The following is an 18,727-nucleotide window of genomic DNA, read 5'->3' on the forward strand; positions in this document are numbered from 1 at the left end:
GGCTGGCAGTGATGCTGTGGCCGGGCTGGCAGGCGGTGATGCTGTGGCCAGGCTGGTGGTGATGCTGTGGCCGGGCTGGTGGTGATGCTGTGGCCGGGCTGGTGGTGATGCTGTGGCCGGGCTGGCTGGCGGTGATGCTGGGCTGTGCTTGGCTAGTTGAAGTAAATGCTGGCCTGACTGGTGGTGATGCTGTGGCCTTTTTGACTGTGATTCTGGGCTGGCTGGCCTGGGTAGTTTAGCTAGTGACAGGTGCCCCCTAGTTTAAGTAGCGGCAGGAGCCTCCCAGTTTAGGTAGTGACAGGAGCCTGCCAGTTCAGGTAGTGACAGGAGCCCCCCAGTTTATTTAGTGACAGGAGCCCAGTTCAGTTAGTGAAAGGTATCCCCCAGTTTAGGTAGTGACAGGATCCCCCCAATGCATGTAGTGACAGGAGCCCCCAGTTTAGGTAGTGACAGGGCCCCCCAGTTTAGGTAGTGACAGGGCCCCCCAGTTTAGATAGTGACAGGTGCCCCCCAGTTCAGGTAGTGACAGGTGCCTCCCAGTTTAAGTAGTGACAGGAGCCTCCCCAGTTCAGGTAGTGACAGGGGGGGCCGAACTTACCACAGCACAGCAGTAGGTACACAGACAGACAGTTTCCACTGTACTCACCCCCCCCCCCCCCTGTAATAATTGTAAACCTTGTTGCGGATGGGCCCGCCGCCTGACTCATTTGCAGTCTGCACATGACACAGTCCCTCCTTGGCCATGCCCGCCTCCTTGCTGACAGTCTTAGTGTTTCTGTCTGGGGGCTGGGCTCTGGCCGCATCCCCCTCCCCGCGAGAGTGCGGAGTGTGTTTGTGTGACATTACATCAGGAGCAGAGCGGCCCTTGTCAGATTGTGCTACCGCCCTCTTCAACGTGACCCACCGTCTCCATGGCCGCCTGCCCGTCCAACGCAATCGGCTATTTCGCCGATCAAAATCAATCATCCAGTCAACCGCCTGGTGCCCAGGGAAAGTGGGTGAGTGATAGGCAGCTCAGCAGCAGGACCAGGGGCGGACTGACAACTCATGGGCTCCCCGGGCAATAGGAGATTATGGGGCCCACTACCAGTGTAGGCAACCTTTTACTGTAACGATCGGTGTAACACAGAGAGGATCTGATTACCGGTGATCTGCAGTATCACCGAGAATACAGATATATACCCGATTATTGATGATCTGCAGTATCACCGATAATCAGATATATCTCTAACCTCTGGACACCTGAGTGATAAGAATGTTTTTGTGCAACAGTAATACTTTGAGGAGATATTGTATGAGAACAGGTTCCTTCCACAGGTCTGAAGCTCCCCCAAGGGGCGGAGCTAGACTGAGAGTGGGAAGAACAGAACGTGAGTGACACCACAGGAGATGTGTCACTGACAGATCTGCAAACTATCTCTTAACATGAGAGAGAGTTCTCGAGGTCGGACAGGCCAGGTCGTTAACACACGACAGATAAAGTACAGAGACAGCATACAGGGACAGAATCCTAAGACCAGCAGAGTTTTGGCAACAGAGTATCAGAATGGCTAAGGTACAGAATCAGAGATCAGAAGAATGGTCAGGAAAGCAGAAGGTCATAACAGATAATCAACAATGCCTAGGCTTGAGTGTGAGCTCCTAGATTCTCAACACTCCTGGAACTAGACTAGACAATAATAATGATACAGATGGTACAGAATTCCTAGACTAAGGTGTGAGTTCCTTGGCCATCAACACCTTGGAAACTGGTCTAGATAATAACACAGATAATAATACAATTCCTAGGCTAAGGTGTGAGCTCCGTGATCATCAGCACCTACGAAACTGTCTAATAAACACAGATACTGACAAGATCTGAGTGCTACCACGTAGTGATCGCAACGCCAGACACCAGAGAAATGACCAGTACCCAGTATATATACACCAGCACTCTCTAGCGCCTCCCCTAAGTGCTGGACCAATGGGAATTGCTGAAATTGTCAGCTGACCGGCTTGGTCAGCTGACTCCCTTCTGACTGACATAAAGGCCCTGCCTCTCTGCGCGCGTGCGCGTCCTCCTGAACCAGTGTGGACTATCAGTCCCAGCCACACCAGACATGTGTTGTAATGTTCCTGCTGCGTTGAATGCAGAATCCGCCGCACCGCTGTCCGTGCGTGCGGCGTTTTCTCCGCATTCAGCATTACTGACAAGAGTAGGCCTATGCGCGCTACCTGCCGCATCGGACGCGGAATCCGCCGCCCTATTGTCTGAGCATGCGGCGGTTTCTCCGCGCTCCAACTGCACGCTAGCTGCCATGTTAAACGCGGAGTCACCCGCCTTACTTTGAGTACTAGCGGCGGCTTTTCCGCGTTTCCTCACATTTACATTATTTTTTACTGACAAAGAATATTTTTCACAAATAAACACCCCCCCCCCCCCGCAGCGCGGCACACCGAATAATGGACATGGTCATGCTACAGAATATGGGTGTGGTCATGGGTGGGGCCAAATATACATGACCTTAGCAGTGGTGTAAAAGGTCTGCTGGGGAAGTTTGAGCTCTGCCATAGTGTTTCCCTCCAAAATACATGTAATCTGTCAGCATTTCACCAAAAATACACATAATTTGGCAAAGGTTCCTACAAAATAAAGATAATATGGCAGCGGTTCCCCCAAAGTTATGGTAATCTGGCAGCAGCAGTTCCCCCAACCTACACAGAATTTGGCAGCACTTCCCCAAAATACACGTAATCTGGCAGCGGATCACCTAAAATACATGTAATCTGGCAGTAGTGGTTCCCCCAAAACACACATAATTAGGAAACAGCGGTTCCCCCAACATACACAATCTGGACGTAGTTCCAAACTGCGGTTCCCCAACATACACATAATCTGGCAGCTGTTCCCCAACATACACACAATCTGGCAGCAGCGGTTTCCCAAAAATACAGTTAATCTGGCAGCAGTTCCTCCAAAATAGGTGCCCCCTTTATAGGTAACCAGGTCTATAGGTATCCCCAGTGGAAGTAACCAGGTCTATAGATGTTCTCAGTATAGGTAACCAGGTCTATAGGTGTCCCCAGTATAATTAGCCAGGTCTATAGGTGTCCCCAGCCAGTATACCATATATACTCGAGTATAAACCCAATTTTGGGGCCCCAAAAAGTGGCCCAAAAGTGGGGGTCTCGGCTAATACTCAAGTCATATATAGTTACTGTGACCCCCCTCTGAGTGCCTGCTCCAGCTGCCCTCTCCCCGCACCAATGGCACAGCGGAGGAATGTGGGAACAGTAGTAACAGCTGTGTGTGCTTTGTAACGTGCCGCTTCCCCCCTCCATGATAGGGCGCATGCTAATTTACACAGTGAGGTGATGCCTTCTTGTGCTGCTCTCACCTCTATCTGGGCTGCATTCTGCTTTTCCTTTAGTTTTTCTATCTCTTCCGACCCCTTGCACCGGTCTCTCTCTTGCGGGCTGTCAGCAGCACGGAGCTCCAGTCTCGTCAGGACACACTGCGCAGCCAGGAACTTCATAGTCTTGTTGCTATGACTCCATCTAGTGGCGCCTCTAACAACGTGCAGCAACGAGACTATGAAGTTCCTGGCTGTGCAGTGTGTCCCGACGAGACCGGAACTCCGTGCTGCTGACAGCCCGCAAGAGAGAGACCGGTGCAAGGGGTCGGAAGAGATAGAAAAACTAAAGAAAAAGCAGAATGCAGCCCAGATAGAGGTGAGAGCAGCACAAGAAGGCATCACCTCACTGTTTAAATTAGCATGCGCCCTATCATGGAGGGGAGAAGCGGCACGTCACAAAGCACACACAGCTGTTACTACTGTTCCCACATTCCTCCGCAGTGCCATTGGCGCGGGAAGAGGACACTCGGAGTGTGATCAATATAGTCAAAAGGACAGGAGTCTAATCCACACATCCAGACAAGTACAGGTGGATCTATAGAATAATTAAACAAGCCTTTAAATATTATATAAGATGCCTACATGTCATCTATGGCTTTCTAAACTTGATGATGTTTAAATGAAGGCCCTGATTGAATGTAAATAGTATTAACACCTGCACAGTGTACTGAACAATTAAAATGTTTTCAATATTGTCTTAGTGGGTTTTTAAAACAGACTTATAATAGATATTTGATGGTGTAATGTTCTGCAGATGGGTCAGTAGCTGGGGCATTTCCTACCCTCGGCTAATACACAAGTCAATAATTTTCCCCAGGTTTTTTGTGGAAAAGTTGGGGTGTCGGCTTATACTCGGGTTGGCTTATACTCGAGTATATACGGTAAGTAGCCAGGTCTATAGGTGTCCCCAGAATAGGTAGCCAGGTCTATAGGTGTCCTCAGAATAGGTAGCCAGGTCTATAGGTGTCCTCAGAATAGGTAGCCAGGTCTATAGGTGTCCCCAGTTTAGATAACCAGGCCTATAGGTGTCCCCAGTATAAGTATCCAGGTCTATAGATGCCCCCAGTATCAATAGCCAGGTCTATAGGTGTCCCCAGTTTAGATAGCCAGGTCTATAGGTGTCCCCAGGATAGGTAGCTAGGTCTATAGGTGGAGTCCACAGTATAAGTAGACAGGTCTATAGGTGTCCCCAATTTAGATAGCTAGGTATATAGGTGTCCCAAGTTTAGATAGCCAGGTCTATAGGTGTCCCAAGTTTAGATAGCCAGGTCTATAGGTGTCCCAAGGATAGGTAGCTAGGTCTGTAGGGTGTCCCCAGAATAGGTAGCCAGGTATATAGGTGTCCTCCAGTATAAGTAGCCAGGTCTATAGGTGTCCACAGTTTAGATAGCCAGGTCTATAGGTGCGGATCAGCTGATTATAATGTTCATCTTTATTGTAGTATATGCAATTTTATATTTTGTATTTACTTTTCAGGTCAAATGTCAGAGTTGAAATTCCTAGAAACTTTGATACTATCAATGTAAGGCCTTGTAGCAAAAGTAAGTATTCTTCAAATTCTCTCTCTCTCTCTCTCTCTCTCTCTTTTTTCTTTTTTTTTTTTTTTTTGAAGATTGCTAATTAAACAATATTGTTTATTCTTCAAGATACACTAAAGAGCTAAGCTTAAAGATTTCCATGCATTCCAGATTTGCATATCTTAAACATAAACAGCTTGTCTATTTAACTTAAATAAATCCAACAGCTGCTGCATGTGGCCATTCAGATCACAATGTCCATCTGAAGTATCCTCCCTCTTCTCCTTTCTCTACCTCTCACAATTATTATAACAACAACAAATAACATTTCCACTTCGCAAATCTCCATTTCTAGTTCAAGGTGTTACCTTTCGGGCTGTCAACATCTCCCAGAACATTCACAAAAATGCTGCAAGCGTCAATATTGATAATCAGGCTAAGGGGAATAAGAATTTTTCACTACCTCGATGACATACTGCTGTTGGCAGCCTCCGAAGTTCAGTTAATCGAACACAGAGATACAGTATTGTCTATATTGCAAGAAATGGGTTGGCTAATAAATTGGAAGAAGAATCAACTAGTTCCAACAAGAAATATTATCTTCTTAGGTGCAGAATTCGACACTATAAAAAACAAAGTAAGTCTCATGCAGGAAAAAGCAGCCTTACTGACCAATCTGGTTATGATGTCAGTGACCTCTCTGAAAGCAAGACAATGTCTCAGAGTCTTAGCTCTCATGGCTTCAGCTATCTCAACCGTGAAGTGGAGTCATTGGCATATGAGATGTCTGCAATGTAATTTCCTAAACAGCTGGGACAAGAAACATTTGAGTTAACACATAACCCTAACAGTACAAGTAAAGAACAGTCTAATTTGGTGGTCCAGGATGGAGAACGTATTTACGGGGCAGAACATTACTCCCTCAAGCTTGGATCAGTATAACTACAGATGTGAGTGCATGGGGCTGGGGAGCCCACTGCATTAATCATTTGTTACAGCATCCGTGGCCACCAACACAGGGAAGGTTGTCATTGAACCTGATGGAATTGAGAACTGTGAGATTAGCCCTGCAAGAAATGACTCTGGTGCTGAGGGGTCTATCAGTGATTGTTCGTTCAGACAAAAAGACGACATTGGCCTACATAAAGAGACAGGGAGGGACTCACAGTGGGACTCTCCTGAAAGAAGTAGAACCCATAATGCTTTGGGCGGAAGCGCATGTACAAGATCTGACAGCTTCTTCTATTCCAGGAGTGGACAATGTGAAGGCAGACAAATTAACCAGAGATTCAGTGGACAACAACAAGTGGTCTCTCTCTTAAGAAGAGTTCAGGAAAGTAGTGAGGAAATGGGGAAAACCTCAATGGGATCTTTTTGCTTCAGAACACAATGCGAAAGTAAAAGATTCTTCAGCAGAACATCGTGCAAGGGAACAGCAGGACTAGATGCCCTAGCCCAGCCTTGGAAAACAGGCTTGCTCTATGCTTTTCCCCCAGTTCCACTAATTCTGAAATTTCTGCTGAGGTTGAAGACAGAGAAATCAGTGGTAATCGCAATATTACCGAACTGGCCAAAGAGAATCTGGTATCCTCTTCTTTTGCAACTGAACATCAGGCCACCACTGAAATTGAGACTATCGAAGTTCCTGTTGACACAGCAGGGGAGAGTGCATCCAAATCCAAACAGGCTTCAACTCTCAGCATGGAGGCTGAGAGGTCAAGGCTGAGAAATATGGGCTATTAATAAAATAATTGAAGCTCTCTTAAAAGCTCGTAAAAGAACAAACAAATACAACCTACTCTGCATTGCATTGAAAAATCATTTTAGTCCGGAGAAACCGCAAGGACAACAGGTACTATCTTTTCTACAATCGGGATTGGACTTAGATTTGGGATACAATACATTGAGGTCTCAAGGCTCAGCAATCTCCGTAGTGACAGGAATAAGATGGGCATTGAAGCCAGTAATGCAACAGTTTATCAGAGCGGCATTGAAAATGGGACCCCCAAGGAAGATTTTTTTCCCAAAATGGGATATTTCTCTGGTATTAGACTTTCTTGCTAAGGAGCCTTTTGTACCGCAAGAGCAATGCTTACACAAAAAGCTATTTTCCTTGCAGCAATAGCTTCTGCTTCCAGAGTATCAGAGATACAGGCTATGGGGTGTAAAGAGCCTTTTCTAGCCCTATATTCAGATTGAGTACTATAGACCCATACAAGGTTTCTTGCCGAAAGTGGTTTCACCATTTCACATGAATGCAGAGTGGATTTTTTGAGCCTTGACACACCAGGATCAAGATCTTACTCCTCATCCTCTATGTATCCCTACTGTACTTAGGTCATACCTAAAAGCTACGGAAAAATTCAGGGATTCAGGTCAATTGTTTGTAATACCTGCAGGCCATAAGAAAGGAAAGCCGGCCTCATCTAGGACGATTGCCTCCTAGTTGTCTAGATTAATTAAAAGAGCATACAAATCTTCTAATAGGACACCACCTTCCGAGGTATCAGCCCATTCTACTAGGGGTATATCCTCTTCATGGGCATGTCTGGCATGAGTCTCTGCGAAAGCAATCTGCAGGTCTGCCAATTGGACTTCTAAAAGCAGGTTTGTCAAAAATGATCCATGGCATCCTCCATGGCAGCACAACAGACCCTCCTAGGTCCTTTGGAAGGAGTAGAGTTACTAGAATGTCTGCCGCAGTCAGTAGGGAAGCTATTATAGAAAATCTTCCCTATAGGGGTTGAGGGAGTGGATCCACCCAGCTGTTTGTGCTGCCATGGAGGCTACAGGAAAGGAAAATTACCGTTAGGTGAGTATTCAATTTTCCTGTAATATAGTGGTTATGAGAGGTGCTGGTGCTAGTATTATGATGCTGGCTGGTGATGCAATTAGGCTCTAAAAGTGTAAAGTTTATACTTCACCCATGTTAGCATGGATACCACCAGGAAGGGATGAGGACGAAGTAGGTATCTGCATGCAATTTATTTATTTATTTATATTTGTATTTATATAGTGTCGACATATTAAGCAGCGCTGTGCAGAGTATATATTGTCTTGTCACTAACTGTCCCTCAGAGGGGTTCACAATCTAATCTCTACCATACTCATGTCTATGTATGTATTGTGTAGTGCATGTATCATAGTCTAGGGCCAATTTAGGGGGAATCCAATTAACTTATCTGTATGTTTTTGGGATGTGGGAGAAAACCGGAGTGCCCAGAGGAAACCAGCGCAGACACGGGGAGAACGTACAAACTCTTTGCAGATGTTGACCTGGCTGGGACCCAGCGCTGCAAGTGGAGAGCGCTATCCACTACACTACCGTGCTGCCCTTGCCATCAGGGTGCATGAGTCCACTGGTTCCACAGGCATCACCCCACTTTCTCAAGACCAATAACCTGCTGATAGTTTGCCTGCCGTGGAGCATTTAAATACTGGATGGAGAGGGTGTAATGAATATTCCGCAAAAAGTAGGTTGAAACGCAAACCGCCAACAGCGCCGCAGCCTACTTCCACTATCTGCTTCACTTAAGCTCCAGTACGAGTTTACGGACTTCCGTCTATTACCTGTGTCCAGCCGTTTGCAGAATATGCATTACGCCCTCTCCTTTCAGTGTTTAGACACCCTAGGGCGGCAAACTATCAGCAGGGTCTCTGTCTTAAAAAAGCGGGGTGACACTCACAGGATCAGTGGACTTGTCCAACCCGAGTGGGAGCTGATACCTACCTCGTCTTGATCCCTTCTTGTTGTTTTATGACCTGGGGGGAGTGACTAGTAGAGATGGCCCGAACGATTTACCGGCGAACGGTTGCCGGGTGAACTTCCGTGGTTCATGACCGCGGCGAACTGGGAACTTTTCTAGAAGTTCGGTTCACCCCAATAGTGCACCATTAGGGTCAACTTTGACCCTCTACATCACAGTCAGCAGGCACATTGTAGCCAATCAGGCTACACTTCCTTTCTGAAGCCACTCCCACCCTTATAAAAGGCAGGCACCGGTGGCCATTATACTCACTCGTGTGCCTGGAGTAAATAGAGAAGGGACAGCTGCTGCAGACAGAGCAGACTCTCATAGGGAAAGCTTAGTTAGGCTCTTGTAGGCTTCTTAGCTTGCTCCTCGCTGATTCTTATTGCTAAAATAGCACCCCACAACAGCTCTTTTGAGAGCCAATCTTGTTCTTGTGATCTATTTTTTTTTCTGTGTGTCCCACTGACACTTGTGTTGCATAGACAGCCTTGATAATCCATACTGTGTGTGTGCCACTGCCAGGCCCAGCATATTCAGTGACTACCTGCTGTGTGTGTGACAGGCAGCTGCACATTGTAATACCCAGTACTGCAGATACCTACCTACCTGTTGTTCACAGTGCACCAACCTACCTAAGTGAGCTGAGCGCACGTAGTGTCACTGTGCCTGTCCGCTACCTGTCTGTGAGTGACAGGTGCACATTGTAATACCCAGTACTGCAGATGGCGTTTTTCATGCTGTCCAGCCTGTTGAGGGACCCCCGTATAAAAAAATTCAAGGGGAATGAGCTGTATTGGGTGGCCACGCTACTAGACCCTCGGTATAGGCACAAAGTGGCGGACACGTTACCAACTCACCAGAAGGCAGAAAAGATGCAGCACATGCAGAACAAGCTGGCAAGTATGCTTTACAATGCGTTAAAGGGTGATGTCACAGCACAACGCAATAAAGGTACCACTGCCAGTAATCCTCCTCCCATGTCCACGCAGGCAAGGACAGGACGCTCCAGCGATCTCATGGTGATGTCGGACATGCGGACATTCTTTAGTCCAACGCCTTGCCTTAGCACTTCCGGATCCACCCACCTCCAATGCCTGGACCGGCAGGTAGCCGACTACCTGGCCTTAAGTGTGGATGTAGACACTGTGAGCAGCGATGAACCCTTGGACTACTGGGTGCGCAGGCTTGACCTGTGGCCAGAGCTGTCCCAATTTGCTATCCAACTTCTGTCTTGCCCTGCCTCAAGTGTCCTGTCAGAAAGGACCTTCAGCGCAGCTGGAGGCATTGTCACTGAGAAGAGAAATCGCCTAAGTCACAAAAGTGTTCAGTACTTGACCTTTATCAAAATAAAGGAGGCATGGATTTCGGAGGGCTACTGCCCGACCGAAGACTAAGTCAGTCCCCACACACGGCATCTCTGCCTGCACGCCGTGTGACTGGCTGCCTGCCCCAAGACTAAGTCGCTCCCCACACAGCATCTGTGCCTGCAGGCCGTTTGCCTTCTCCGCCACTAGAGTTGGGCCGAACCTCCGATTTTAGGTTCGCGAACCGGGTTCGCGAACTTCCGCGGAAGGTTCGGTTCGCGGTAAAGTTCGCGAACCGCAATAGACTTCAATGGGGATGCGAACTTTGAGAAAAAAAAATAATTATGCTGGCCACAAAAGTGATGGAAAAGATGTTTCAAGGGGTCTAACACCTGGAGGGGGGCATGGCGGAGTGGGATACACGCCAAAAGTCCCCAGGAAAAATCTGGATTTGACGCAAAGCAGCGTTTTAAGGGCAGAAATCACATTGAATGCTAAATGACAGGCCTAAAGTGCTTTAAAACATCTTGCATGTGTATACATCAATCAGGTAGTGTAATTAAGGTACTGCTTCACACTGACACACCAAACTGTTCACTGAACAGAACAGGTATGCAGTGGCGGGTTCACTGAACAGAACAGGTATACAGTGGCGGGTTCACTGAACAGAACAGGTATACAGTGGCGGGTTCACTGAACAGAACAGGTATGCAGTGGCTGGTTCACTGAACAGGTATACAGTGGCGGGTTCACTGAACAAAACAGGTATACAGTGGCGGGTTCACAGAACAGGTATGCAGTGGCAGGTTCACTGAACACAACAGGTATGCAGTGGCGGGTTCACTAAACAGGTATGCAGTGGCGGGTCCACTGAACAGAACATGTATGCAGTGGTGGGTTCACAGAACAGGTATGCAGTGGTGGGTTCACAGAACAGGTATGCAGTGGCAGGGTCACTGAACAGGTATGCAGTGGTGGGTGGGTTCACAGAACAGGTATGCAGTGGCAGGATCACTGAACAGGTATGCAGTGGTGGGTGGGTTCACAGAACAGGTATGCAGTGGCAGGATCACTGAACAGGTATGCAGTGGTGGGTGGGTTCACAGAACAGGTATGCAGTGGTGGGTGGGTTCACAGAACAGGTATGCAGTGGCAGGATCACTGAACAGGTATGCAGTGGTGGGTGGGTTCACAGAACAGGTATGCAGTGGCAGGATCACTGAACAGGTATGCAGTGGTGGGTGGGTTCACAGAACAGGTATGCAGTGGCAGGATCACTGAACAGGTATGCAGTGGTGGGTGGGTTCACAGAACAGGTATGCAGTGGCAGGATCACTGAACAGGTATGCAGTGGTGGGTGGGTTCACAGAACAGGTATGCAGTGGTGGGTGGGTTCACAGAACAGGTATGCAGTGGCAGGATCACTGAACAGGTATGCAGTGGTGGGTGGGTTCACAGAACAGGTATGCAGTGGCAGGGTCACTGAACAGGTATGCAGTGGTGGGTGGGTTCACAGAACAGGTATGCAGTGGCAGGATCACTGAACAGGTATGCAGTGGTGGGTGGGTTCACAGAACAGGTATGCAGTGGTGGGTGGGTTCACAGAACAGGTATGCAGTGGCAGGATCACTGAACAGGTATGCAGTGGGCTCACTGAACAGAACAGGTATGCAGCCAGGAACAAGCTAAGCCTAACTAATCTTTCCCTATGAGAGACAGACAGCAGCTCGCCCTACTCTCTCTAATGCAGGCACACGAGTGGCCGTAATGGCCGCCGCTGCCTGCCTTATATAAGGGGGGGTGGGGCTCCAGGGGCTAGTGTAGCCTAATTGGCTACACTGGGCCTGCTGACTGTGATGTAGAGGGTCAAAGTTGACCCTCATAGTGCATTGTGGGGCGAACCGAACTTCCGGAAACGTTCGCCTGCGGGAGGCGAACGCGAACCACCGAAGTTCGCCGGGAACCGTTCGCCGGCGAACCGTTCGGCCCATCTCTATCCGCCACCACCAACAGGGTCCAGGACTCCAGGCGGATTCCTGAATTTTTTAGGCCGTTATACTCATTTTTCTGGTGTGTGTACATGCCTGCCTAATTTTTCTGGCTGCACTGCAGCTGCAACAACAAAACAAAAGGCATGTACATGTGCCCATTCCCCTTCATGATCATTACCTTGCCGCGGTGAAGGGGCTTGCGTATCACAATGAAGCAATGACCGCCGGCTATATGAGTGTCTCGGGGGGTGGCATACCAAAGATAATAAGGTTGTTGCTTCATTGTGGACAGACCAAATTTGATCAGCTGGACAGTCGCTGTTGTTCTATCATTGAGCTACCACAGCCCGGCAACCATATGGGCTTGAAAACTGCCACGGCCTGCACTCTCGCCATGGTGCGCACCAGTCCAGCACGGCCGTCACTACGCAAACAGCTGTTTGCGTTGCGTTACACAGTAAGTTTGGTGTGTCAGTGTGAAGCAGTACTCTAATTACACTCCCTAATTGATGTATACACATGCAAGATGTTTTTTAAAGCACTTTAAGCCTGCAATTTAGCTTTCAATGTGATTTCGGCCCTTAAAACGCTGCTTTGCGTCAAATCCAGATTTTTTTCCCTGGGATTTTTAGCGTCTATCCCACTCCGCCATGCCCCTCTCCAGGTGTTAGACCCCTTGAAACATATTTTCCATCACTTTTGTGGCCAGCATAAATTTTTCTTGTTTTCAAAGTTAACCTCCCCATTGAAGTCTATTGCGGTTCGCGGAAGTTCGCGTGAACCGAACTTTTTTGCGGAAGTTCGCGAACCGAAAATCGGAGGTTCGGGCCATCTCTAGTGACTAGAGGAGAGGCAAGGGTGTGTCTTATAAGTGTCCCTCTTTCTTATCGTAACAAGTTGTGAAGTACAATACAGTATACTAACAATGTTTGTACTGACAAGGAAAGTGATAAAACGCACTAGTCTGCTCAGTTACAGGGTAATTAATTTGAACAGATATGCGTTGTATTTTTTTGTGCATGTATGTACTGTATGTGTGTTGATTTGAGCCACATTTTGTGGTAAACTGACAAGTACACTATTTTTAACAGATAACAGTTCCACAAAGGAAAAATGCAAACGTGGAATGAAGCTGGAATACCCCAGTGGATATGTGATGAAGGGCATTTGGTATCCGAAGTCATGCAGCATGCTGACATACAAGAGCTTGGAGGATATGGGCAAATACATGCAGGGGAAATTCATTCATATTTTTGGGAACTCAACATTAAGACTATGGATGTTATTTTTTCAAAAACATGTCAAAAGTAAGTAAACAAAATGGAACCCCACTAGGCACCACTGTTGTGGTGTCCCTTATGGAAAGGGAGGCAAGGTATTTGAGGAGGCAAGGTATTTATTTGAGGGTGCGCTGCCCCCTCTTGCCCCTGCGTAGAGCCGGCCCTGTGGCTAGTGCACACTTGAATGTGTTTTCCCCACGCAGATAAAAACAGTCAGCAGTGAAGCGCTGCACACATTTTCTCTATCAATTACATTAGCTTCTGTGATAAAACATGCATGTTTTCACACATACAGACACACATGGTGTGCAGAAAATGCATACAGAAAACCGACAGACGAGTGTGCTCCCAGCCTCAGCTTATTACGATCACTCTGTCCATCTCTAATGGAGCAGAACTGTCTCTGCAGACTTCTCCACCATCAGTACAGTGCACAACACTTGGGGAGGGGTAGAGAGGTCTGGGGCTGGGCGCTGTACACAAGACCCTGTTGCACACTGAATAGGGACTGTCTACAAATCGTTGTCAACAAAACTTTGTATGATTCGTTATCAGTGGCTGAGTAGATGCAGTCATTAGAACAATTGTGCAGAGAGCAGAAAGTTTTTTCTCTCTGTGCCCTTAGTTGTCAGTCTCTCAGGACAGGGAAAAGAACTTCTCCCCTCATGGGGCCCCGTGAGGTTTCTGGGCCCCATGTGACTGCATCCCTTGCAGGGTCTAATGTTACGCCCTTTTGCTAACTGTGGTTTAGTGAATCTACCCCATTATAGTCAACGTGATTTTAAGGGAATCTGAAGTAAAAATAAACTTATGATATAATGACTTTGTGTAGTACAGCTAAGAAAAAGAATATTAGTAGCAAAGAACCAAGTCTCATATTGTTTACAATTGCTTGGAGGATATGGCTACCTGCATGGACAGGAAGTTTATTCATCTTCTTGGTGATTCAACTTTGAAACTATGGATATTCTATTTTCAAAAACATGTTAAAAGTAAGTTTTGTCACTAGAAAAAGAAATCACACTATGTTGTCTGATTTATTATTATGTTTTACCACTATTTAGAGATGGCCCGAATGGTTCACCCGGATATCAGCTACCCGCGTCCGCGGCACATAGCGCATTCGATTCGCCTCCTATACCTCATCATTGGGCTAAACTTTGACCCTCTACAGCACAGTCAGCAGACACATGGCAGCCAATCAGGTTGCACTCCCACCTGGACCCCCACCCCCTATAAAAACGCTGCATTGTCAGCCATGTTCTCACTCTGCTGATCTTGCTATAGTGAGAGGAAGGGAGAGACATTGCTCGAGATAGGGAAGGCGTTAGTTAGTCTGTTGTTAGCTTGCTCCTCACTCAATCGTTTGAGAGCTAATATTCTTCTGATCTGTTTTTTTTTGTGTGTGCAACCACAGACAGGCATAGATACAGCCAGAGTCGGACTGGCACACTAAGGGCTCACCAAGAAAGTTTCAGTTTGGGGCCCGCCCCCTCTCCTCCTCCTCCCCCCCCCCTGATCCCCTCTCCTCCTCCCCCCCTCCCCATTTTGGGCTCACATACACATGTACTCTAGAAATTTTGCATGATTTTATGGCAGGGAAGAGATTGTGAGCACTTCTGATGATAGTCTCCAATAGGGATATGCCGCAGCAACAATAAATGAGTGTCACCACGCACTGGAACATGGGCGTGGTCATGATGAGTCATGGGCAGACTTTAAAAAAATACAAAATAAGTAGCTGTGTTATTCATTCAAATAATCAAGTAGTTACATGCCTCATGATAATTCATCAAGTAGTCAAATGGCAGCAGATTTTCTGAAAAAATGCAATCAGATTGGTGGCAGATATCCCCCACAAAATGCAATAAAATTGGTGGCAGATATCCCCCACAAAATGCAATCAGATTGGCATCAGATATCCCCACAAAATGCAATCAGATTGGCAGAAGATACCCCCCCGGGTGGCGGGGCCTACCGATGGAAAAATCGGTGGTTCGGTGGCTCAGTCCGAGCCTGCATACAGCTCTGTTGCAGCTGGGCCTAGTTCCTGTACTGTGCCAGTCCCACACTCTGTATTACCATTGCATATCGTTTCACTGCATTTGTGATTTAACTTACTAAAGCATAGCTGTCTTTGTGATTGACACTGCATACATAGCGCCCATAGACAGTTGCCAGCCAGGCTAGCTGGGATTTGTAGGCCCACATTGTATTACCATACCGTTGCATATCTTTTCACTGCATTTGTGATTTAACTAACTAAAACATCGCTGTCTTTGTGGGTGACACTGCATAAATAGGTCCCACAGACAGTTGCGAGCCAGGCTAGCTGGGATTTGTAGTCCCACACTGTATTACCATACCATTGCATATCTTTCCACTGTTTTTGTTATTTAACTTACTAAAGCATAGCTGTCTTTGTGAGTGACACTGCATACAGCCCACAGAGAGACAGGGACAGTTAGCTAGGCTGTTCTTTATTGCTAAAACCACCCCAAAACAAAAATACTTTTGAGGGCTCATATTATATTCTTTTGTGTGTGTGTGTGTGTGTGAGACAGACACTGCATACAGGATAGGCCACAGTCATTGCTTGGCCTTGCAGTTCTACTATCCTTTTTTATCTTACAAGCCAGCACACTATCTATCATCATAAGCTGTGCTTAGCTTACAACTGTATCTGTTATTTATATCTGTGTGGGTTACACACTGCATACATGCCATAGTCAGTTGCTGGCCCTTGTAGTTCTAATATACTCTTCTAACTATTGCAAGCAAGTCAGCACACTGTCTATCATAAGCAGTGCTTAGCTTGCAACTGTATTTGTGATTGAAAGTACTATATAGGATATCTCTCTGCGTGTGTTAAAGTACACAGCCCAGTGACACACACACACACACACACACACACACACACACACACACACACACACACACACACACACACACACACACACACACACACACAGCTGCTGTGTATTTGACATTGATTTTAGGCAGTGGCGTAGCTACAAACCTCTGGGCCCCGATGCGGAATCTGGATGTGGGCCCCCCCCCTCCCGGCAACAACAGCCCCTCCCCCCACAACACCCGATGCACACACACATCCGAATCCCCATAGCTGTGCATGGCATGGCTATATCAATTCATCTTTGCAGCAGCATGGGGGCCACGTTCAATTTGCAAACATACGCAGCACCCAGAGGAAATAGGGCAATTAGTAGCAAGATGCCAGTCTGAAGGAATTACAGTAGAATCCTTTTATAGTAAACAGGGGCGTTGCTAGGATCCTAAAAGATCCAGGGCACCAATGAGCACTGGCTGGGAAGGACCTGCGGTGCGCGCAGTGTGCCGTGGCAAAAATGGGTGTGGCCATGGGTGGGACCAAGTTACATGAACTTAACAGCGGTGTAACCTAATAATAATGGGCCTGCCCAGCAAAATGTTGGATGGAGCCCCCTAGCCTTCAATTAGATAGATTACTATCAGTATAGGCATAGAATAAAGTTGCATACACACATTTAATTTTGATTGGTCACTCACTGACCAATTTTACCACTACATGTAGTATGAGGGCCAAGAGACTTTGAATACTGTGAACAGAGCTGAGCTCTCATAATACCTAGAAGTAGTAAAATTGGCTATTCAAAATTGTATGTGTGTACCAGGCTTTACAGCTAATACTGTACATACAATACAGCTGGTTTACAATCAGTACAGGCACAGAGCAACAGCTTATACTGTACATACTGGAGGTAGCAGAGATCAGCACACACTGCAGCTAGTTTACTGTCAGTACAGGCCCAGAGCAACACCTTATACTGTACATACTGGAAGTAACAGATCAGCACACACTGCAGCTAGTTTACTGTCAGTACAGGCCCAGAGCAACACCTTATACTGTACATACTGGAAGTAACAGATCAGCACACACTGCAGCTAGTTTACAATCAGTACAGGCACAGAGCAACAGCTTATACTGTACATACTGGAGGTAACAGATCAGCACACACTGCAGCTAGTTTACTGTCAGTACAGGCCCAGAGCAACACCTTATACTGTACATACTGGAAGTAACAGATCAGCACACACTGCAGCTAGTTTACTATCAGTAAAGGCACAGAGTAACAGCTTATACTGTACACGCTGGAGACAGCAGAGATCACCACATGCTGCAGTTAGTTTACCATCAGTACAGGCACAGAGTAAGAGCTTATACTGTACACGCTGGAAGTAGCAGAGATCAGGACACACTGCCGCTAGTTTACTAGTAGTACAGGCACAGAGCAACACCTTATACTGTACATACTGGAGGTAACAGATCAGCACACACTGCAGCTAGTTTACTATCAGTACAGGCAGAGTAACAGCTTATACTGTACACGCTGGAGGCAGCAGAGATCAGCACACACTGCAGCTAGTTTACTGTCAGTACAGGCACAGAGCAACATCTTATACTGTACATACTGGAGGTAACAGATCAGCACACACTGCAGCTAGTTTACGCTCAGCAAAGGCACAGAGTAACAGCTTATACTGTACACGCCGGAGGTAGCAGAGATCAGCACACACTGCCGCTAGTTTACTAGCAGTACAAGAACAAAATAACAGCTTATACTGTACACATTGCCGCTAGTTTACTAGCAGTACAGGAACAGAATAACAGCTTATACTGTACACATTGAAAGTAGTAGAGATCAGCCCGAACCTAATGCTGGGAATACACGGCTCGATTCTGAACTGATAAGATGGCTCGATAGATAATTTCCGACACGTCCGATCTGCCGCCCGATCGTTTTGCCGCTCGATTCTGCATTGGGGACGATGGAAAAAGATAAGAAAAATGAGTGGAAGATAAGAGAATTGCCCACAGAATCGAGCGCCAAAAACGATTGGGCGCAGAATCGAGCCCCAGAATCAACCCGTGTATTCCCAGCATAAGGCCCGGTTCACACTTACGTTTAAAAACGTTGCTGCTGACACACACACACACCTGCTGCTGACACACACACACTGCTGCTGCTGACACACACACACACACACACACACTGCTGCTGCTGACACGACACACACACACACACTGCTGCTGCTGACACGACACACACACACACGCTGCTGCGGACACACACACACGCTGCTGCGGACACACACACACACACACACACTGCTGCTGCTGACACGACACACACACACGCTGCTGCTGCTGACACACACACACTGCTGCTGACACTACACACACACACACACAAGCTGCTGCGGACACACACACACACACGCTGCTGCGGACACACACACACACACACTGCTGCTGCTGCTGCTGACACGACACACACACACGCTGCTGCTGCTGACACACACACACTGCTGCTGACACTACACACACACACACGCTGCTGCGGACACACACACACACTGCTGCTGCTGACACGACACACACACACACACGCTGCTGCGGACACACACACACACACACTGCTGCTGCTGA

The 18,727-nt window shown here is 47.3% G+C and overlaps 1 protein-coding gene across 1 annotated transcript in view; it reads left to right on the forward strand.

The window, feature by feature from the left end:
* LOC137517767 (NXPE family member 2-like) overlaps positions 1-18,727 on the forward strand; it is a 55,900-nt gene that overhangs the window by 7,763 nt on the left and 29,410 nt on the right. Inside the window, exons 2-3 of the mRNA XM_068234797.1 lie at positions 4,872-4,936; positions 13,051-13,266. Coding sequence (XP_068090898.1) covers positions 13,086-13,266 — 181 coding nt within the window. The 5' untranslated portion in view covers positions 4,872-4,936; positions 13,051-13,085. The remainder of the gene's footprint in view (positions 1-4,871; positions 4,937-13,050; positions 13,267-18,727) is intronic.

The sequence above is a fragment of the Hyperolius riggenbachi genome, chromosome 5 (genome assembly GCF_040937935.1).
Source record: "Hyperolius riggenbachi isolate aHypRig1 chromosome 5, aHypRig1.pri, whole genome shotgun sequence".
NCBI lineage: Eukaryota > Metazoa > Chordata > Amphibia > Anura > Hyperoliidae > Hyperolius > Hyperolius riggenbachi.